General features: G+C 52.1%; 1 protein-coding gene across 2 annotated transcripts in view; it reads right to left on the bottom strand.

Annotated features, from left to right (window-relative positions):
• Positions 1-708: 708 nt before the first annotated feature.
• Positions 709-23,067, bottom strand: part of DNAJC5 (DnaJ heat shock protein family (Hsp40) member C5) — a 32,775-nt gene continuing 10,416 nt past the window's right edge. The window contains exons 2-6 of one of the 2 annotated variants that reach the window (XR_013814200.1): positions 6,789-6,906; positions 5,971-6,184; positions 5,343-5,514; positions 5,189-5,257; positions 709-4,907 (exon numbers count right to left, since the gene is read on the bottom strand). Coding sequence is in view for 1 of the 2 variants with exons in the window: in XM_079784307.1 (XP_079640433.1) it covers positions 4,804-4,907; positions 5,343-5,514; positions 5,971-6,184; positions 6,789-6,895 (597 nt within the window). In the remaining variant the exon portion in view is untranslated. The remainder of the gene's footprint in view (positions 4,908-5,188; positions 5,258-5,342; positions 5,515-5,970; positions 6,185-6,788; positions 6,907-23,067) is intronic. The other variant, XM_079784307.1, reaches the window with a different exon arrangement.

Below are 23,067 nucleotides of genomic sequence, written 5' to 3' on the forward strand. Positions count from 1 at the left end.
TCCCAGGTTCAATTCCGGTCAAGGGCATGCACCTTGGTTGCGGGCACATCCCCAGTGTGGGGTGTGCAGGAGGCAGCTGATCGATATTTCTCTCTCATTGATGTTTCTAATTCTCTATCCCTCTCCCTCCCTCTCTGTAAAAAATCAATAAAACGTATTTTAAAAAAAAAAGCCCAGCCCCGAGGCTCTGGTCAGTCCAGCTGGACACTGCGTGGACACTTCGCAGCAGTGAGCACACACAAACCAGACCTCCCTCCCGGTCAGGGCACAGTTCGTCAGGGCACAGGCCCAGGGGCAGGCCTCTGAGTGGCCCTGATCGGGAACAAACCCACAACCTGGTTCTATCAGGACTGTGCTCTAACCGACTGGGCTACTGGGCCAGAGCCAATGCTGGTTCATGTTTTCAGAAGGTTTTTGCCTTGCCCTGAGCGAAGGCCAAAGGCACAGAGGAAGACCCACCCCTCCCCCGCAGACAGCGGCTACCCACAGCCCGCGGCCTTCCGGCTCAGAGTGGCCTCCCGCCGTGTGTGCAGAGGGGACACACTCATGGAAGCAGCGCGGGCACCTCTCACCTCAGGGGCAAGGCAGCAGGCACCAAGGAGGTTGAAGTGCAGGAAATCGCTCCTCTCGCCGTCAGCGTGGTGGGAGGATGGGGCCTGCCCAGCAGATACCCTTAGGAGGACTGGGCACCACCGGCTCAGACAGATGGCCCAGGGGGGACGGTGGTGTCCAGGAGTGAGGACCCGAGTTTTCGCCACAGGGATGTCCCGGTGGGGCAGGCCTCTGAGTGGCTAGGTCCCAAGGTGGGCATGGATGGAGCTGCCCAAGGGTCAGCACAGAGCACTGGCACAGCTGAGAGGGCCCCCACGCCCACTGTTCCAAACACTGGCAGCAGCTCATGCAGCTGGGTGAGGGAGTGGAGCTGCTGTCTCCGGGGTGGGGGGAGGGGGTGGGACGACAGTGCGGGCGCCCCTGGCCTGCCGGCACACGCCCTCAGAGGGCTGCAGAGCCCGGTCCCAGCTGCCCGGGGCCCAGGGCTCTCAGAGCTCCCTTCGTTTTCACTCCAGTCTCAGCATTTAGAAGCGGAGGGGAGAGACATCCGAGCCACCCTTGGAACAGGCAGGTGGGCGTGGCTTCCCCACCCCCAGGGGACTGAGGAGGGACCCCCAAGGTCGGCTGGCCAACAGGATTCTTGCAGGGACAACTAAATAAGACACGCCTGGTCTGCAGTGAAAACATTTATTTTACAACAGTTATCTTTATTCTAGGTCAACATTCAGACATACAAGATGGAGGTCACTGTGGGGAAACATCCTAACCCTCCCGCCTGGCCCTCAGTGTGCACGTGGGATCAGGGCCTGAGGCACCCCAGGCTCTGCTCACAGGACAAAGCCAGCGCGGACAATGCTTCCCATGCATCGCACTTAAGTTTTAAAAACAACGTCAATACATTTCAGTGCAAATTGCCTCCCTCACTTAGTGTGAAACGAGTCCATTTTCCAGGGAAACAAAGTCTAAGGTGTGGCTAGGACCAGGCCGCTCTTCCTGGGGGGGCAGCACGGCCCTGCTCCTCTCCGCGACCCCTGGGCCGATCTGTGGTCCCAACAGAGGCTGTTTAGAACGCAGTTGGTCACTGATTGTATCTGATGCTTAGAAAATTGGTTTTAAATGTTCCAAAGTGGAATGGGTTTCTACCACCTCCCAGATGTCACACAGGACGTGATCGTGATGGGCACCTACCCCGGATAAGCTGACACTGCAGTGGGCTCAGGCACCACGCCCAGCCACCTGCCCGAACTCTAGGTACATGGTGGCGTCAGCGCCGTCTCCTGAGCAGCCAGCAGCAGAGCTCTCAGGACTCCCTCCTGCCCAGGCTCGCCAAGAAACAGGCTGTTTGGAGCCAACTTTTATTGTACTTGCTGCATTGCCCCTGGACAGCAGCAGTGAGGCCTGCTGCACGATATATACATATACACATATGTACACACACGGAGATACACCACTGCCCACACCTGCAGCACAGACGGCGCTGACCGTGCCTGGCAGGACTGTAAAAATGTAGCTTTCGCCAATTCCACAGGCGGAAGGTTCACAGCCAAAGTAACAAAGCAAGCAGGTCAGGCCTGTGTCGCACGGGCTCACAGCGAAGAACACAGGAAGGAATGAGATCAGCCACCTGCCGCACGCCCGTCACCACCGCCCCTGGGAGGTGCGCCGAGATGAGAGCCAGGAGGGACAGACAGGCCCTTTCCCCGTCCCTCCCGAGAGCCTGGTGGTGGGGAGGCCCAGCATGCTCCCGACTGCCGGCAGCACCGTGTGGGCTCCTTGGGCACAGACGGCCCGCGCTAGAACCTCGAGGATGGTCCTGGCAGGAGCCTGGCGGCGGAGCCCAGCGGCTGACAGCGTGGAGACACTGCCCGCTCCAACCACAGCACTCTGACCTCTTCCTCTACCAGGTCCCAGCGGGGCGGCTGCACTGACGGATGGGACAGCGAGGGAGGCTCACACACCGCGGGTAATATCTAAAGCAGTTTGAAATGAGAACAGAGCCAAAAGGAAGACAAGGCGAGACACATCACTGAGCAGAGAGAAGCCTACACACCAGCAGCTGCCGTCAGACATGCTTCCCGCAGGGACGGAGTGCGCCCACCGCACTGGCTGCCGTCAGGCCAGCCCCTTGGCAATCGGAGGGGCTTCCTCTTACACAGACCCCACACCCCTGGGCCACACACCGCCTGCCGCCTGGCACCCGCACTGGCCAGCCCTGCCCAGCTCTGGAAGGCCCAGTGCGGCCCCCACTCGGCAGAACCAGTGCCTCTCCAGGCTAAGAACTCTGCTCACCAAACACAGGCCCGGCAAGCAGAGGGAACGCACCGGACCTTCGCCTTGAGAGCGACCAGTCACACTCGGGAAGGGCCCTGCCTCAGCGCCGCCCGCGGTCCTCGGCGCCGTCACCACTGACCTAGTCTGACAGATGAGGCCCGCCGTCTTTCCCAAGCCACCCTGCCCGAAGAGCAACAACGCTGCCCCCGGCGGCACCTGGCGGGGACTCAACGACACACAGGGAGGGCCCGGCTGGGTGGCGGTTTTAACTGGGTTCTTGGTCATTCCTGGGAACAGCAACTCATTTCCTAAATCACTTCCAGAAGCACTCCGGGTGGACCGCGGCCAGCAGCTCAGGCTGAATCCTGGGCTTCGGAACCGGGGTGGGCACAGGGATGGCCTGGTCTCACCTCCTCCCTCGTTCCCCAGTGGGTCAAACAATGAGTTTCTTGTCCTTGTAGGAGAGGCCTGGTTTTAGCAAATTAGTTCTAATTCAACATCACAGTGCAGAGATACCCTCTCCTTGGACATCTTCATGATCACTAACTACAATGAGCAAAAAACCAAAATGGGACCAAGCAGCTGCCCAGGTCCTCGGCTGGCCTGCAGGAGAGCCAGCCGGGAGGGGCCTAGGACTGAGGGTTCTGCCAGTGGCCCCCCCCCCAGCTCTGGCTAGCACAGCCTGGCGGGCAGCAAGGGCCACAGGGGAGGACAGTGGCTCAGGAACATGTCTGGTTTGTCTGAGCCAGGGAACCATGTCACCCAGCGCTCCCCGGTCTGTCCTTCACTCTCCTGGGGACGCAGCGACACAGGAGCAGCGAGCACATTCATTCTGCAGGCACCAGGCCCACGGGGGCCCCGTGAGCCTCCAGAAGCTGGTGTCGGGCCAGCAGGGAATCTGCTATTTGGTACATCGTAGCCCACATCTCCTCAGTCTCCAAAGCAGGGGCACCACCCACCAGGCCTGGGCCGGAAAGAAGGACGGACGTGCAGCAGTTCACAAAAGGCTCTGCCCGCAGCAGCAGTGAGACCCTGGTCTGGCTGCTGGCTAACAAGCCAAGGGCACCAGGCCCCCGGGGCCACCTCTCCCACGCCGAGTGTGCCTCTGACCCCGCGACCTCCCCAGGACCCTGAGGGCTCTGGCTCTGGCTGAGGAGCAGCTGCAGGAAGAGGGGGGCAGGGGCTCGGGAAGCAGAGAGGAGGCTGGGCAGCCAGGCGCCACCTGCAGCCTGGACTCAGCCTGACTGGCGATCTGGGCCGCAGCTACCACTGTGGTGCTTCGACATCCAAAATGGTTACCAAGAGGCCACAGGGCCTGGAGGGACGTGGAGGCTGACGCGGAGAAAGGAGAGGGGAGACGCCGGTTGTGGCCATCGACCCAGCTCGTGGCACAGGGGACTCAGGCTAGATCCAGGCTGAGAGGAGGTCTCCGGTCAGGAGCTCCCACAGTCCCCACAACACACTCCCCGGAAAAGTGCCGCCACAAGGCCACGCACACCAGGTGAGCAGCAGCTGCACGAACTGTCCGGGGACGTGACGGTGCAGAGGCCCCCCTGGACCAGACCCACAGCCCTGCAGGCAGCACCTCCCGGCACAGGAGCACGGAGCGGGCGGCCCCTCCCACCTGCTGGCGACACCACACCACGTGGCCAGCTCATGGCAGCGACCTGACAGCCCAGGCGGTGCCGCCACTGCTCAATGCGGTCTCGCTGCAGCACGTCCACAACACAGACAGACATGGAACAGACCCCACACATGCTATTAGAAAGGAAAAACAGAAGACGGCGACCGTAGCTAAACTGCTTTAAATACTGCATGCTACGCACTTCACGTGTTGGGGTTGGCGGGTGGGTGGGCACAGAGGCAGAGGGCCCTTCCCGGGCCAGAGCGGCTCCCTCCCGCCTCTGTGACTACAGTTCATGATGCTAAGGTCGAAGTGGCCGGTGCTGATTGATCCGCACGTCACAGCTTCTCCTGAACTTAATTGAACCCGTCGGTATGGTAGCTGGGGTGGGACTCGGCCGTGAGCTGGGTGGTCTCTGTGGCGGACGCTGGCTGTATGACAATCGGCGTGTCTGTGGCCTCTGAAAAGCAATCACATGCATGTTCATCGCATGAGGATGGCGGCCTTCCGAGTGCACCACGTGCCCTGCCAACACGTCCTCCTGTGACAACGCTCCGTCGCTCTGCTGGGGCCAGAGGTGGCAGGACGAGCACTGGGAGGGAGAGGCTGTGTACTGACCTCCCCCAGCTGACCACCTCGTCGCCTGGGCCGCCGCTGGCCGAGGCACCCCCCGCCTGCTTGGTCCCCAGGACTACAGCTAGCGCAGCTGGCGGGCAGGGACAGCCCCTGCGTCTGCTTTACCTCCGAGTCCACGTTCAACCTCAACGGGCCCAGCTGCCACACACATCCTGGCCCCATGTCAGTGCCCTCCTGTTTGACAAGACAGGTGAACACGGTTGAGGGCCCATTCTGGCACCACCCCACGCACGCAGGCCAGGCCCTGGGCGGCACTCACCCCGCTCGTCCGACTGCAGCTGCGCCTCCAGGTCCTCGGGGGACACGTAGAACTCGGTCTCCTCGCCCTCGGGCGCCTTGGGCTTGCACTTCCCGCAGCAGCAGTTGAAGCAGCAGCACAGGCAGCAGCAGCAGTAGCAGCAGGTGAGGAGCCCGCAGAAGACAAACAGGGCCTGGGGGGTGGGGGTGGGTGCTGGCTGAGATGGCTCAGCCTGGGGACTCCCCAACAGGGCACCCCGACACACCTGCTGTCACCCTATGAGAGCGACAGACAGACAGAAGGCGGGTGCTCCTATTCTCCTCCAGATCGAGGAGTGTAAGAAAGGACCAGCATGGGAGTCAGGAGAGACAGAGCATCCAGGCGGCAAAGAAAAGCCGTTTACAGAGGGACTGCGAGCAGCCCTGGCAGCGGGCATGTGGGCTGAGTCCTCACACCTGACAGGGCTTTGAATGAGGAAAGGAGGGTGCTGCGAAACGTCCAGCCGACAGGCACACAACTGCCCACACTCACACGGGAGGAGCGGGGCACAGCCACCCACCAAGCACCACGGTCAGGAGTGCAGAGCACACGATCATGCAGGGACCAGTGAGCCCGGCACCCTGCCGCCCCGTCAGCTCCACGTCCTCACCTTTGCCCACCAACTGGACAGCACGAAGTAGGTGTTCACGTTCTCCTCCCCAAACTGCTCGGCCACGTAGAGCCCCAGGGAGCCGTACTTGTCGTAGATGTTCCTCTTCGTGGCGTCCGTGAGGATGGTGTGCGCGTTGTTGATCTCCTTGAACTTGTCTGCAGCCTCCGGGTTGTCAGGGTTCTTGTCCGGGTGATATTTCAGGGCCAGTTTCCTGCAGACCAAAACCATGGCTTGGTCTCATGTTTCATGTTCACGCACTGGATGGAGGTGCCAGTGGAAGGAACATTTGCCATGACCATTCCACTTTCCTCTCCACAGAAGTCAAGAAGGGGTGGGTCAAAAGAAATCTCTGCCATCATTTCGAACTTTCACAGCCCAAAGGCAAACCCTACCCTGACCTCTAGTGTCCGAGCGGCTAACTGCACACTTCTGCACAAAGCAACAGGCAGGGGTCTGATCAGGCACTTTGCTGTGTGCTTAGTCATCACAGCTTCACCAATGACACCGCACCTAAGGGTTCCGTTCAGGTTCAGCCTGGAGGTTACAACAGGCAAGCAGACTGTCACCACCGCCTGGAACCAAGTCAGTCATTCAACAGCCAACAGCCCCGCTCAGCACGTCAGGGCTGCTTGCTGCACGACTGTCTACTCCAGGGCAGACAGTCTGACAAACATTAATGTGCCAATTTTAAGCTACAAGGGAACACACCACACATACAAAGATGTTAAATACTAAGCCAGCCAAGAAAAAGTTAAAAATATATATATGGTAGTTCTTGGTCGGTGCCAATCACACCCACGAGGCATGGCTCTTACCGGTAGGACTTTTTAATGTCGTCTGAGGTTGCGTTCTTGTCCAGCCCGAGAACATGGTACAGCGATTCCCCAGAGGTAGAGAGTGAGCGCTGTCGCTGGTCGGCCATGGTAGGCTAGTCTACAAGAAAAATTCAAAGAAAACTCAAAAAGCATAAAGTGTACAGACACGGCACTCAACCACAGCACAGCAGTTTTCAATTGTATGTGCAGAGGGCTGTGATACCACTACCCTAAGTTGACTTTCAAAATTAAGTGGATTTATTGTAACCCCTAGAGCAGAGAGTATGTATAGCTAAAAGAAAAATGAAGGGATTGTCAAAATGGATAAAAATGCAAGAGCCACTCACTATGCACTCCAGAAGAGACAAACCACAAAGACAGACCCTCTGAACACCTGAGAGAGAAAGAAAGGGAGAAGCAGGTAACCTACAGCTACAGAACCTTCATGCCGACCCCCTTTCTCCGCAATGACAGAGCGAAAGGTAAACCGCCCCAGGCGCTGAGGCCTGAAGGACACCATCTCAGCTGTTATCCCAGGTTGGTCCTGGGAGCGTGTCTGTGGAGCATCCACTTACTCCGCTGCCATTTTTTCCTGAAGAACACTATAAACACCACGGCTAACTGATTCTTATACGACACCAACCTCTACAAAACATACACATCTTACTTTTTTAAAATATATATTTATTTTTAATTACTTTATTGATTAAGGTATCACATATTTGTCATCAACCCCCTCCCCCCGTTCCCTTCCCAAACCCCCCCACACGCAAGCCCCCCTCCCCCTGTTGTCCGTGATCACTGGTTAGGCTCATATGCAAGCACACAAGTCCTAAAATATATTTTTTATTTCAGAGAGGAAGGGAGAGGGAGATAGACAGAAATATCAATGATGAGAGAGACCATTGATTGGCTGCCTCCCGCACGCCCCCTACTGGAGACAGAGCCTGCAACCTGGGCATGTGCCCTGACTGGGAATCGAACTGTGACCTCCTGGTTCATGGGTCGACAATCAACCACAGAGCCATGCCAGCCGGGCCAGATCATACACCTTTTAAAAAATCACAGCCAGAACCGGTTTGGCTCAGTGGATAGAGTGTCGGTCTGCGGGCTGGGGGGTCCCAGGTTCGATTCCGGTCGGGGGCATGTGCATTGGTTGCGGGCACATCCCCGGTGGGGGTGTGCAGGAGGCAGCTGGTCGATGTTTCTCTCTCATCGATGTTCTGGCTCTCTGTCCCTCTCCCTTCCTCTCTGTAAAAAATCAATAAAATATATATTTCAAAAAAATCACAGCATGCCCCATGTTCAATTATCCACGAAAATATATTGGTCACTGAGAAACGAGACGCTATTGCATGTGCACTAGGAGAGCATGTGTCAAGGTGAGGATGGGGTGTGAAGCACTGGAGCGCTCCCACGGGCTGCGCCCCCTTCAGGACAGTCTGCAGCGCTTCACCCACACTCATCACAGGCCCAGCAACTCCACTGCGGGTGTGGCTCTCACCTACGCCCGCACAGACTTACACACGAAGGTTCACAACAGCCACACTCTGGAAACAACCCACATGTCCATCAGTGAGTGAGTGGATGGACAAAAAGGGGTCTAGGGTAACTCACTCTGGGCCCCTTCCTGCTGCCTTGCAGCAGAAAGGCCATATACCCCCCAACTTTGTCTCCCCCAATACATTTTGTTTTCTTCCCACCAAAGAAAAGAGGGGTCTATCCAAACAGAGGGATACGTCCTGAGTGGGACCTGAGAGACTGAGAGTGCTGCCCAGGAAGCTCCTGCACACGCAGAGCCATCCAGAGCGCAGACGGATGGCTGCCTGGGCATGGCAGACGGACAGTTACCGAGGGCTCAGGACCCAGCATGCCACTCCCTGGCAGTTTATCCAAGAGAAGAGAACACACTCCCAAAAACCTATGCACAAAAGGTCACAGTGGAATCAGTCCGATTCCTCCAACTGAATGGACCCCTTACTCAGCAATCACAGAACTGCAGGTGCACAGACAATGTGTGAATGGGAGGGAGGTGTGCCAGGGCAGCAGCAGGGCCCCGTGGCGTTGGTTTGTTCAGTATCTTGACCCTAGAGGCGGACATGCACACCACACTGAGAAACGACAGCAGCAACACACACGCACACAGTCACAGTGAAAGTGGAGAATCTGGGTGACACTGGCAGTCAGAACCCTGGTTGTGATATTAAACTAGTTTTGCAAAATGTTACCACTCTGGGAAACTACATGTGTGTGAATCTACAATTATCTCAATTAAAATGACAATTAACAGTGAATTACCAGACCAGTTCCAGGTGACCTGGTTGGTTTAGACCAGTGGTTCTCAACCTTCCTAATGCCGCGACCCTTTAATACAGTTCCTCATGCTGTGGTGACCCCCAACCATAAAATTATTTTCGTTGCTACTTCATAACTGTAATTTTGCTACTGATATGAATTGTAATGTAAATATCTGTGTTTTCTGATGGTCTTAGGCGACCCTGCTAGCGGTTCTCAACCTAAGACCATCGGAAAACACAGATATTTACATTACTATTCATAACAGTAGCAAAATTACAGCTTTGAAGTAGCAACAAAAATAATTTTATGGTTGGGGGTCACCACAACATGAGGAACTGTATTAAAGGGTCGCGGCATTAGGAAGGTTGAGAACCACTGGTTTAGACCATGGGAATCAGCCCGAAGTAGAGACAGATAGCATATTGTGATCAGCAGCAAAGGTAAAGGCAGTCTGAACGTGTGAGCAGCTATGTTACCTTCCCTGCTGCTGATTAGCAAACAACGTGCTGCCTTTGCAGGAAATACCTGAGCGAAGCTTCAGTTGCCCACAGAGGAGGCTTCAAATATCTCTGAAAAAAACCTGCCCAGCAGGAATAAGAAAGGCACGGAATACAGCCAACTGACAAAAAAGTCAGAGACGAAGCGAACAGCCAAACCAGACCCAAAGGAAACACCAGGTGTGCAGCGAGGCCCCTCCGCCGAGGCCACACCTAGCCACCTGGCAAGCAGGCTTCCAACACCAAGGAAGCTCCCCTGGGGAAGAGGGAAGACTCAGCTACAAGCGGCCGGCCGGCCAGGGAAAGTCCAAGGAACGGAACGCAGGTCTGGGGACAGGGCTGCTCCGCACCCCACAGGACACCCCTCTGTGGAGGCAGCGTGACGGGGTGGAGGGGCTGCGGCCCGCAGGAGAGGCCAGGCAGGCCAGGCGCTGCTCTACACGCTCCCCCTCCCCAGGCCTCATTACAACACAACATGCAAATGTTAAGTGACAGGGAATTCACAACAGACAGCAGGAGGGCACAGGATGGTCACCAGGGTGTGCTGGCACCTCAACCTCCTCCAGGGCCCACGGGGACCGTCAGCCTGGTGGTCCCTGAGTCCAGGGGTCAGGGCTCCCGCCACCTCGTGAGGCAGGTGCTACAGCAGTATCATCGCTGAGGAGAACGAAGAAGCACAGAGAAGGAAAATATTATCTGAACCTAAACCGAAGGGCATGACCTTTCGCCCTAGGGACACCGGGTAAGCCACCTGACCCCTGCTGAGGGCAGAAAATAAAACAAGTCTCCCTCCCCCAAAAAGGGTATGTTGGAATCAGGACACGAGGATTCCAAGCCCAGTTGTGGGCAAGTTGGTACAGGGCTCTGGGTGTCTGTCTTAGTCACTGCGGACAGAAACAAGGACACGCACCCACCTCACAGCTGGGCTGGCACAGAGCCAGGGACCCTCATACAAAGCAGGGATCTGGGCTGATGTTTACCTGGCATATTCTGGCCAACTCTCCACCACGAAGTACTGTGCCTCTTTAACCCACAGAAACACAGCCCGCAAGTCTAACTACAACTCCTATGGCACTGGTCCCAGAACTGTTCTGGAGAATACAGATGCGACAAAGTATTTTTTAAAATATATTTTTATTGATTTCAGAGAGGAAGGGAGAGGGAGAGACAGAAACATCAGTGATGAGAGAGAAGCATTGATGGGCTGCCTCCTGCACGCCCCACACTGGGGATCGAGCCTGCAACCTGGGCCTGTGCCCTGACTGGGAATCGAACCGTGACTTCCTGGTTCATAGGTTGTCGCTCAACCACTGAGCCATGCCGGCAGGGCAAGACAAAGTATTTTTTATTCTCAGTTACTCAGTGCCTGCTAAATACTTGACCTCTAGACCCCACCCATGGAAAAACATCAATAATTAATACTGCCACATCCAAACTAATGCTTTTATTTAAAATGCTGCACTGCCCGGCCAGAGTGGCTCAGTGGTTGAGTGTTGACCTATGAACCAGGAGGTCACAGTTTGATTCTCGGTCAGGGCACACGCCCAGGTTGCAGGCTCAATCCCCAGTGTGGGGTGTGCAGGAACCAGCTGATTAGTGAATCTTTCTCATCATTGATGTTTCTCTCTCTCTTCCTTCCTCTCTGAAATCAATAAAAATATCTACCTATACTAGAGGCCCGGTGCACAAGATTTGTGCACTGGGGCGGGGGGGGGGCCCTCAGCCCGGCCGGCTTAGGTCCAATCCCCCAGGAATCAGGCCTAAGCCAGCAGTCAGACATCCCTCTCGCAGTCCAGGGTTCTCACAGTCCAGGACCCCTCGCTCCTTACCGTCCCGTGCAGCAGAGGCTGGAGAGGCTCCCGCCATCACTGCAGTGCTTGCCAGCTGTGAGCCTGGCTTCTGGCTAAGAGGCACTCCCCCTGTGGAAGCGCACTGACCATCAGAGGGCAGCTCCTACATTGAGCATTTGCCCCCTGGTGGTCAGTGTGCGTCATAGCGACCGGTTGTTCTGCTGTTCGGTCAATTTGCATATTACGCTTTTATTACACTAGGGGCCCAATGCACGAATTCGTGCACCTTGAAAGGAACTGTTGGCCGCAAGGCTGCGGCGGGCACAGGGGCAGGTCTCGGCCCATCCACCATGCCCCTGCCCAGCCCCTCCCACCGTAGCGCCAGTCCCCTCTCATCAGCAGCCCCACTCCCGCCGCCACTGCTCCCACACGCTGACAGCGCGGGCCCTGCTCGCACCCACTGACAGCACAGAGTAATTGGGGCCAGCACCAGCAGCGGGTGCAAGCAGCAGCTGCTACCCTGATTGCCCCTCAGGAGCAGGGGGAGGTGGAGAAGCCCTCAGGGGCGATCAGGCTGGCAGCTGCTGATGGCCTGAGCGATCGGGACCGGCGCCGGCAGCAGGTGGGAGCGGGGCTGTCGCCAGCAGCAGGAGCGAGAGGCGGCTGCTGGGCCCAATTGTCCCTCAGGAGCAGGGGGAGGTGGAGAAGCCCTGAGGGACGACCAGGGCCGGCAGCTGCTGCTCGCACCCGCTGATGGCGCTGAGTGATTGGGGCTGGCGCCAGGCACCAGCAGCGGATGCGAGCGGTGGCTCTGGCGCCATTAGTGGGTGCGAGCGCTGGGCGGGATCATGGCATGTGGGAGCAAAGAATTTTCAGTAACCGCCAGAAGCTTGCCCCGATGACAGCGACGGTGCCCTGTCTTGGTCTGGTGCCCCCACTCATCTGCTCCACCATCCTGCCATGGCCGATGCCGGCCATGTTCTGTGCTCTGCCTCCTGCTGCCGACACCCGCCAGCGTACATCATAGCAACCGATTGTTTCACTGTTCGGTCTATATGCATATTAGGGTTTTATTTATAGATAGATAAATAGGAGGATATATAAAAGGCTAATATGCAAAGCGTCCCTTCGGAAGTTTGATCGGAGTTCGATCGCTTGCTATGACGTGCGCTGACCACCAGGGGGCGGTGCAGAAGGAAGACAGCTGGGGAAGGAAGGCCCCGGCCAGCAGCTGGAAGGCCCTGATTGGTCCTGATCGCTGGCCAGGCCTAGGGACCCTACTGGTGCACGAATTCCATGAGCCGGCCTCTAGCATTTAAATAAGTAAAAGTAAAATGCTGCGTGAATACCTTTGGAAGGTGAGTATCGGTAATTGGGTTGTTTCTGGGAAGGACCAGGGACCAGAAGCTGAAAGACATCTTTTGCTGAACAGCATTTCTTTATCTAACCCTACACCACTGCCTGGTTTTTTAAATCACGTGCATTGCCATGCTTTTCTGTATTGTTTGAATTTTTAATAAACCCATGTATCGTTTTCATAAAATGATAAAGTTGTCACTAAGAAAATGAGCAGATAGGACCTCCCCTCACGTGCCTCGGTGTCTGCCACTGGAGGCAGCACTGAGAAGGGTCCCTTCCAGGAAGCGTCAGTCACAGCAGCTGTGAGGTCACTGAGTGTGTGGCAGCAGGGAGTGGAGAACCGGGTCTGTTCTGCGCAGGACCCTCCTCTCTAATAAAAATAACACAGCAACACAGCAGTGGAGTAGAGCAATCCCACACACACACTGTGGACCAAACCATGAAGAGAACCTTCTAGGGCAGTGATGGCGAACCTATGACACGCGTGTCAGCGCTGACACGCGTAGCCATTTCTGATGACATGCGGCCGCCTCAGCGGCCGCATGCCAAAGATTAAACATTTGCTGCTCCTGAGAATGAAACATTTGCGACTAGAGTCTTGGAGTTAAACTCTAGTCGCAAATGTTTCATCCTCCCCTATCAGACACTCTGTGCCGGAGGTCTGTAGGCCAAAACAACAGAAGTCCGGCACAGAGCGTCTAGTTCTGGGACTTCCGGTTAAGCCGGGATCTTGGCCCTCACTTCCGCCAGCAGAGCAGGGAGCAGCGGAACGCAGCGGGGGACGCATCTCTGGGGGCCCTGCCATTACCAGTAACCAAATAACAGTTAACCACAGCAACCATTATCTACTGTTCTGGGGTGTCATGGATTTCTAATCCATCATTACTGAGATAAGTGAGGGGGAGGCCGGGAGAGGCGAGGGTTTGTGGCGTGCTATGGGTGCCGTTTCCCGCCATTAGAAATTGCGGCAGCCATTTTAATTCACATAAGGAACACAATCTTGCTCCATAGTGCAGACTCCATTTCACGACTATTACTGTTGTGCATCCTTATTAACCCCTATTTCTGCTTATTAACCCTGCCCTTTCCTAAAAGACAGTTATATGCACCATTTTGTGGTTAGTTAGGCTAGTTAACCCCTAATTGCCTGCAGGCCTAATAACCTATCTATAATTCTATCTTCTGTCACTGCCCCCCTGATGGAGAACCCAAAAAATAAAAAACTAAGGTTAAGTAAAGGAAGTGGTAGTAGCAGTGGCTGACCCTTTCAAGAGACATGGACCGAGATGTATGGCTTTATAGAAAAAAATGGCAGATCATTTCACGTTCTATGTACTGAAACGGTAGTAAGCAGAATGTGGAATATAAATAGACATTTTGAAACTAATCATTCCCAGCTCTTGGAAAAAAGTGAGGATGAAAGGAAGGAATACATTTCCAGGCAGCTACACCTTTATAAGAGCCAATCTAAAGAGAGACATAAGGAAGTGTAAATATTTTTCGATCTCTCTTGATGAAACTACTGATGTCACATCACATGCTCAGTTGGCCATTATTGGTCAATATTCTGATGGTCTCACAATGAGAGAAGAGTTGATAAAGTTAGTATCAGTGTCAACAAGTAAATCAGGAAGTGAAATATGTAAGGTTGTTATACAAACATTTCGTGACCTAAGCATTGATATCTCTAAAGTTGTGTCAGTGACGACAGATGGGCACCAAATATGGTGGGGGAAAAAGTCGGATTTGTCAAATTGTTTACAGAAGCTATTGGACATCGATTGTGCCTTTTCATTGTATTATCCATCAGGAGGCTTTATGTGCCAAGGCAGGATTCACCGACTTAATGTCAGTTGTTACAAAAATAGTTAATTTAACAGCTGCTCGCCCCCTTCACAAGCGAGAATTTTCGGCACTTTTACTGGAGGTTGATTCCACCTCCAGTGGACTGCTGATGTACAATAATGTAAGATGGCTGAGCCGAGGCAAAGTTCTTGAGCACTTTGTGGAGTGCTTTGAAGAAATTAAGGTATTTCTTGACGATAAGCATCTGGGAAACTTTCCTCAGCTTAATGATGATAAGTGGGTCAACACCCTGATGTTTTTTACAGATCTCTCTGTTCATATTAATGAACTGAACTTAAAGTTACAAGGTTTTGGCAAAAGTATTGACGTTATGTTTGGATACATAAAAGCTTTTGAAAGTAAAGTTAAAATTTTCAAGCGAGATGTAGAAACTAAAACTTTTAAGTATTTTCCTCAAGTAACAAAGTATTTTGAGAAGGCCAGTGCAGCTGTACAAAATGAAATGGAACTCTTGCATATGAAGTACCAGCATGTTTTAGACTCATTACTTGACCAGTTTAGTGATAGATTTAGTCAATTTAGAAGTCTAGAACAGACCGTGAAAATAATTAAGTATCCTGATGTAGTAGTCTACAGTAGTTTGGAATTAAATGGTTTCCAATGGATGCAAATTGATGATTTGGAGATGCAACTTGCAGAATTTCAAGACAGTATCTGGGCTCAGGTGTTTGTCGACTTGAGGTCAAAGCTTGAGAATCTGGAAAGGTGCCGCTTGGAGAATCAAGAGGAGAGCCACTACGAACAGGAAATTTGGAGTGCCTGGAACGGACTACCAGACACTTTTAGCACCCTGAAAAATATAGCAATGGCTTTACTCACAATTTTTCCCTCTACACACTTTTGTGAGGCCTTATTCTCGGCGTTAAATAATATCAAAACCAACAAAAGAAACAGATTGACAGATGAAGTTAGTAGCGCTTGCTTGGGCCTGAAGTGTACAAAATACCAACCTTCAATTGAAGATTTAGCCAATGAAATTCAGCAACAAAAAAGTCACTAATAGGCAGGTTAGTTAAAGAATTCCCCCTCCCCCTCACTTATCTTAGTTCACGGCACCCCACACAAGCTAAATAATATCTAGACCAACAAAAGAAACCGCCTGATGGATGAACAAAGAAGTCACTAAGCAGGTAAGTTAAATATTTAGTTTTTGGTTTATTAAATACAATTATATATAACAATTATACATTTATGTTATTTAAACTATAAATATCGCGAAATAATGTTTTTTCCTCAAAGTGACACACTACCCGAGTTATGCTCAGTTTTTTGGCGAAGTTTGACACACCAAGCTCAAAAGGTTGCCCGTCACTGTTCTAGGGCGAGAGAAACATTCTGTAACTTAATTTCACAAGCACAGCATACACCAAAACTCAATGAAATTTAGTTAGTATCTGTGCACTTTGAGGTATGCCAATTTTACCTACATCAGAAAAAGGGGGCAGCTGTCCTGGCCCGTGACTCAGCTGGTTGAGCATCGTCCTGTGCACTGAAAGGTCTTGGGTTCAATTCCCTTTCAGGGCACACACTCAGGTTTTGGTTTCAATCCCCAGTTGGGGTGCCTGTGGGAGACAACCACTCCATGTTTCACTCTCACATCAATGTTTCTCTCTCTCCCCCTTCCTCTCTCTCCAAAAGCAATAAAAGCATGCCCTGCAGTGAGGACTAAAAAAAAGGGGAACAACTGTTGTAGTAGGGTATTTGTTCGCAAAGCCAGTTAGATACCAGAAAATAAAAAGGAGCATAAATTCTCCAGTCTCTGCACACCTTCACGGGGCAGAGCTACACCCACTTGCTCCTGTGGCGTCGGTAACCACAAAGCAGCTGCTACAAACAGCATTCAAACTGGTGTTTTATATTTTGAATCAGAAGAGGAAATAAATGCTGTCCAAGCACAGAAATGGCTAAATTAAATTTCTACACTGTGTCACACACATTTCAAAAGTTGGCATCTTGTTATGGATGAGCCACTATCAGGCAATGTGTACGTTTAAGTTTCCTGTTCAACTGGAACACAGTCTTGAACCACAAGACAGATTTAACCCACAAATGGAGATCTTGTTTTATTCTGAGGGAAGGTGATGGCAAAAGGGAGACAACAGTGGAGGAGAAAACAAGTTCTGTGAGGTTTTTTGTTTTATATTTTCATTTATTTTTAAAAATATATTTTACTGATTTCAGAGAGGAAGGGAGAAGGAGAGATAGAAACATTAATGATGAGAGAAACATCAATCATTGATCAGCTGCCTCCTGCACACCCCACACTGGGGGTTGAGCCCACAATTCAGGCATATATCCTGATCAGGAATCAAAATGTGACCTTCTGGTTCATAGGTTGACGCTCAACCACTGACCCACACCGGCTGGGCTTAAATTTTTATTTATTGATTTGAGAGAGAGAGGAAGAGAGAGAAACATTGACTTTTTGTTCCACTTTTTGTTGCTGTTCCATTTATTTATGCATTCATTGGTTGATTCTTGTATGTGCCCCGACTAGGGATTAAATCCAAAACCTTGGCGTATTGCGATGACCCTCTAACCAACTGAGCTACTTGTCCAGGGCCTTTTTGTGAGTTTGGTTTTTTTTTAAATATATTTTTATTAATTTCAGAGAGGAAGGGAGCGGGAGCAAGAGAAACATCAATGAGAAGAGAGAATCATTGATCGGCTGCCTCCTGCATGCCCCCCACTAGGGATTGAGCCCGCAACCCGGGCACGTGCCCTTGACCAGAATCGAACCCGTGACACTTCAGTCCACAGGCCGACACTCTATCCATTGAGCCAAACCAGTTAGGACTATGAGTTTTGTTTATTTTTAATCATTACATTCAAGCCTTGAAAAGTTATTGTCTTCTTTTCTTAAAAATCCTCACTCGAGAATATGTTTATTGATTTTTTTGCTGTTATTGTTAATCCTCACCGGAGGATATTTTTTCCATTGATTTTTAGGGAGAGTAGAAGAGAGAGGGAAAGACAGAGAGAAACACTGATGTGAGAAAAATACATTGATTGGTTGCCTCCTGCACAATCTCTCCCCTCCACCCCTACCCTGCCCCACCAGGGCCTGGGCAGAGGAGCCTGCAACCAAGGTACATGCCCTTGACTGAAACTGAACCCGGGACCTTTTGGTCCGGAGGCCGACGCTCTATCCGCTGAGCAAAACTGGCTAGGATTGATTTCTTTTTAAACATCAATCGGTTGCCTTTCCATACACACCCCAGCCAGGGATCAAACCCAAAACCTCTGTGTATACAGGAAGATGCTCCAACCAACGGAGCCACACTGGCCAGGGACCACCAGTTGTTAGAAGTAGCACCTCACCACTTTGCTTTACCTAAACCTGTTTCAATTAAATTTCAAAGGCATTTCTGAGACCCAAGTCAAGATCTGGGAGCAGCCATGCCGCCTGAACTACGTATCACAGGTTCCTTCCCGATCCTCATTCCAGGAGGGTTCAGCCGCGTTAGGCTGGACCTTCCTTAGTGACACTGCATCTTTAAGAACGCACGCAGGGCACACCTGCAGGTCTGTGCGACCTGGTGCAGCCGCTCCAACAGCAGGAGGCCTGCCACAAGCCAGCAACACAGGAGCAGGCGTCTGGTGAGCGCAGGGGTTCTGCCCGTCTGCCCTCCCACGCCGCTGTCAGGGTCCAAGGCTCAGCTCTGCTTCCGTCCACCCCGCTCTGGAGCTTCCCCAACACCCCCAGCTGCGGCAGCAAATCACAGCCCAACACCAGCCTCTCTGTATCCACCAGCCAGGCTGATAGGTGACTGAGTAGGTGATGGGACCAACCCCTCCTGGGCAAAGGCTCCGCCGACCTCCCTGCTCCCTCCTACCCAGACCTCGGCAGAGCACGCCGCCCTGGGCAACCCTTCCTGTCAGCCTGCCCCACGCACACCAGCAGAGCCCGCTGCCTTAGTGGAGCATCCTGGGCCGTGAGTATATTGTCTGTGCTATTAGTTTGTTTAACCAACATTTATGAAGCATCTGCCATGCCCCACACTGTCCTCAAAGCTGGGATCTGCCAGCGAACAAAATAAGCAGAACAGACAACACCCCTGTCCTGTAGGCATGCCCCCGAGACGCACAGAGCGCCAGCGAAGACAGTGCGTTCTGTGTGAGCACTGCGCGCTGACCAACGGCGCCGCGGGAGCGCCTGCGCCGTGCATCCTGACTCGTGTTTGCAGGTCACCTCAGCACAGAGCAATGGTTTATAAAGTTGCTGTTGAATTCAACCTACTGCTGGGGGAAAACCATATACCAATTTTGGAAAAAACAGATTTGAAAATATCTTAAAAGGAAGTCCATTTCTGTTCCAAGTACTTCATTATATAATTTTACACAGGACTAAATGGAGCATGTAGGCCATGACGCACAGGAGCACAGTGAGCACCGGGCCCCGCCCCTCGATCTAAACACTAGGAAAGCAGCGAAGCCTTGACACTTGCTGCACCGTCACTGTCCCTGTTCACACCACCTGATCAGCGCCCTTGCTTTAAAATCTGTTCTGGTATGTTTCTCCCTCAACTATTTAGTTTAATTTTCTGAGCTTAAAAAATGGTCTACCACTGTGGGTAGCCTTCTGTGAGCTGCTTCACTCTGCACGTGCTGGATGTAGCTGTAGCTCACTCATTTCCGGTACTGGACAAATGGCATGCTGTGAAGTGACCACAATTCATCAATCCACTCTGTCAGGAAGGTGCTGCGAACAGTGCTGGCTGCACATCCCTGAGCAGTGCCGGGGGTGAGTTTCCTGAGGGCAGTGCCAGGCACGGAAGCCCCAGGGTGAGGCTGGCTCAGGAGGGGGGATGCAGAAGTTGTCAGCAAGAGTGAACAAACTGTCATACAACAGCAAACAAGCACAAAAGGTACTCACATCTTCCTTCCTTAGGAAATCCCAATGAAAACTACAATGAGATACCACCACACACCTACTGCAACCACACCTACTAGCTAGACAGCTTAAAAAAGACTGGCGAGACCAAGAGCTGGTGAGGGTGAACTGTACCCAGACTTCACACAGCTGGGGGACGCGGAATGGGCCGGCCACTCTGGAAGTTCCTTATAAAGTAAAAACCAGACTCATCACATGACCCATAAATCCCACTCCTAAGCATTTACCCAAGAGAAACGGAAATGGTGCTCACACGGAAGAACCTGTTGGAGAATGGGTGTCATCGCCAAGCCCAGAAACACGTGTCCTTGTGAACAGGGCGACAAGGGACACTGCCGTCCCCATTCCAGCTGGTGACTCTTAGAACACCGAGCGGCGAGAGGCCACTCAGCGCCAGGGCAGGGGACGGCTAGGTCCTCAGAAGGGTGATGGTTACACAAACCTCAGACTGTACATAAAAAAGTCCATTTTCTTCAATGTTTATTGAAAAGTAAAAGAGAAGAAAGAATCTGGGCTTGTACTTTATGTTTTATGATTTACTTTTCTAGTTAGTCATTTTCACGGAAATTTGCACAAGTACCAGCAGTCTGTGACATTGGAAATTAAATATAAAAACCCGGTCCTTCACCACACACAGTTCGGGAGGAATAGACGCAGGGTATGGGACTACCTGTTGAACTCCAGGGTCCCTGGCAGGCTCGATGTGTCAAGGATGCCAGCTGCTGCCCACTCCTGCACTGTACCTCCACGATGATACCCTGCCTAGCCTCTGTCACCTGCTCCTAGGCAGCATGGCATGCCGCTGAGATGCACAGAGCGCCAGGGAAGACTCGCCATGGACCCACCCCCCACAGGCTGCTGAGCCAAGTGCTCTGAGCAGTCCGTGGGTGGCATGGGCTGCACGCACACAGCCGCACGCTCACAGGTTCTTAATGTTCATGTAACTGAACACACCAAATTTTTGTGAACTTACCCACTTCCCCCATCTTTGTTTTTGTCCAATAAATTTGTCTCAATCCCAAGGTCAAAAATAAACTGTCCTATACTTTCTTCTAAAGTTTTGTCACCCATAGGCGGTCCGATTCGTTTGGTCGTGAGACAGCCCAGCGCCTGAGTCCCAGGAGCCCCGCGTCCCTCCAGCTTGCTGTAGATGCCCGATCGTTGACCAGGAACAACACGGTTTGAGCTGCACGGGGTCTTCCAAAGACCTGCGCAGTCCAACCCATGTTCAAGGTCAAAGCTGCAGTTGGAAGGTCTCGTATGCTGAGGTTGACGTACTGTACTTTCCAGCGTATAAGACTGGGCGTATAAGATTTTCCTGGGTTAAAAAGTCGTTTTATACGCCGGAAAATACGGTATATTGGACTATATTGATGGGATTAGATATAATGGATTAGATATATTGGACTACCATATTTTCTGGCGTATAAGATGACCTTTTAACCCAGGAAAATCTCATACGCCCAGTCGTCTTATACGCCGGAAAATACGGTAGTTATGTGGGATTTTCCACTGAGCAGGAGTCGTCATCCCTAACCCCGCGTTGGTCCAGGACCCACTGTATTCTATTCCATTGTTAGCACACCTCATTCACACTTCTGAAGTTATCTGAGTTAGTCTCAAAAACTTTTACAAAAGCTACAAATGCTTTGGTATTTCTTTTTATTTTATTTTAATCCTCACCAGAGGATATTTTTCCATTGATTTTTAGAGAGTGGAAGAGAGGGAAAAACAGAGAGAAATATCAATGTGAGAGAAACACATCAATTGGTTGCCTCCTGCATGTGCCCTGACCAGGGCCGGGGAGGAGCCAGCAGCTGAGGCACATACCCTTGACCGGAATCGAACCTGGGACATCTCAGCCCGCTGGCCAAAGCTCTACCCACTGAGCCAAACCGGACAGGGTGGTATTTCTATACACATCATTAGATAACACTACTTAAAACAACTGTTAATGTCAGCATCCCCAAGCCAGGTTTTATGGCCTGAAGTCTGGGTGATGCTGACCAGTAGCGTGAAGGCCACACTAGGGGTCCTCACTGCCTCTGGGGATGTGCTCCGAGATGCAGAGGCCCCCCAGGACCGCCACGTCTGCCCTCAGCCTCCCCGACAGGCAAGAGAAAGCCAATGCGCTGGGAGCAGGGTCCCTGGTCCAGAATACACGCAGCGTCCACAAGTGGAAGTCATGTCGAATTTTGTGGATCTTCAGGAATAAACTCACATACAAGCAAGTTCAAAAAAATTTTAAATATATTTTATTGATTTTTTTTAGAGAGAAAGGGAGAGGGAGAGATAGAAACATCAATGATGAGAAACATCATCAATCGGCTGCCTCCTGCACGCCCCCCACAGGGGATCGAGCCCACAACCCAGGCATGTGCCCTGAATGGGAATCGAACCAGTGACTTCTTGGTTCCTGGCTCGATGCTCAACCACTGAGCTACACCAGCTGGGCAAGTTCAAATTTATTATCACGAAACACAATGTCAATGTCTTTGCCTTAACAAGGTGTAAAGGGAAAGGACGGACAAAACTCGGAAGAGAGGGGAGGAAGGAAGAAACACCTTCACACTCCACTTGGAGAGACATGTGCTGTTGACAGGGCAGACCAAGTCATGTCACAGAGACCAAGAGACCACGCAAGCACCCGAGACAACCAAGGGGGGCAGTTACATGGGGACGGGGGCAAAGGTAACTCGTTAGGTGATGAGCCAGAAAACAGTGGCACCTGGCACGCAGTGACCACCAGCAAACCCCTCTGGGAAGCAAATTGCGGCTCAGCCTCGCACACCCTGGACCCAGCCATACAGACAAAAAACTCTGCTAAAAACAAAAATACATCTGGTGTCTCAAGACAGCTATGTCTAATCCTCGGAGGAATCTTCATTTAAAATCCACACTGAACTTATAAGACTCCATGGCCAAAGGACACTGAAGCGCCTGTCAGGAAGGAGCAGCTGCTGACAGTGCTGGGGACAGTGAGAAGATTCAGAAAACTACCTGTTTGAATGTGTAACTTTGAATTTAATATTTATTCCAAAATAAAATAATACGCTGCGGATCAGAAGGAACCGGCCAAAAATGGAACTCCACAGACATATCTGACAATGTTATCAGCAAATGTGTACGGCATGAGAGGACGCTCGTGTCACAGCTGTCTGTTACCTTTATTCCCAACCTCAAATGGATTTCAAATGTAAATGATTCCTAAAGTCGCTGGAAATACAGGACCCCCAAGTATTTCCCCTTTCCTCCTTCACTCTGAAAATAAAAATCAACAGTGATGCTCAGCCTTAGAACAGAGAGAGAGAAAAAGGTAAAATGGATCACTTGTTTAGGGACAACCTCCCCACAAATCTTCAAAGAACAAGAGAAACAATGAACCTAAGTCCCAGGCCAAGGAACTCACCTACAGAGAAGAGCAGCTAACACGCATTTTCACAACGATATGCACTATGCTTGGTCACGGAAGAGTGTCTTGTATCTTGGACTCAAAGAAAACAAGCATCCTGGCCTGGCCGGAGTGGCTCAGTGGATAGCCTGCGGTCTGAAGGGCCCCAGGTTTGTTTCTGGTC

This window comes from Cnephaeus nilssonii (assembly GCF_951640355.1).
Source record: "Cnephaeus nilssonii genome assembly, chromosome: 11".
In the NCBI taxonomy this organism is placed as follows: domain Eukaryota; kingdom Metazoa; phylum Chordata; class Mammalia; order Chiroptera; family Vespertilionidae; genus Cnephaeus; species Cnephaeus nilssonii.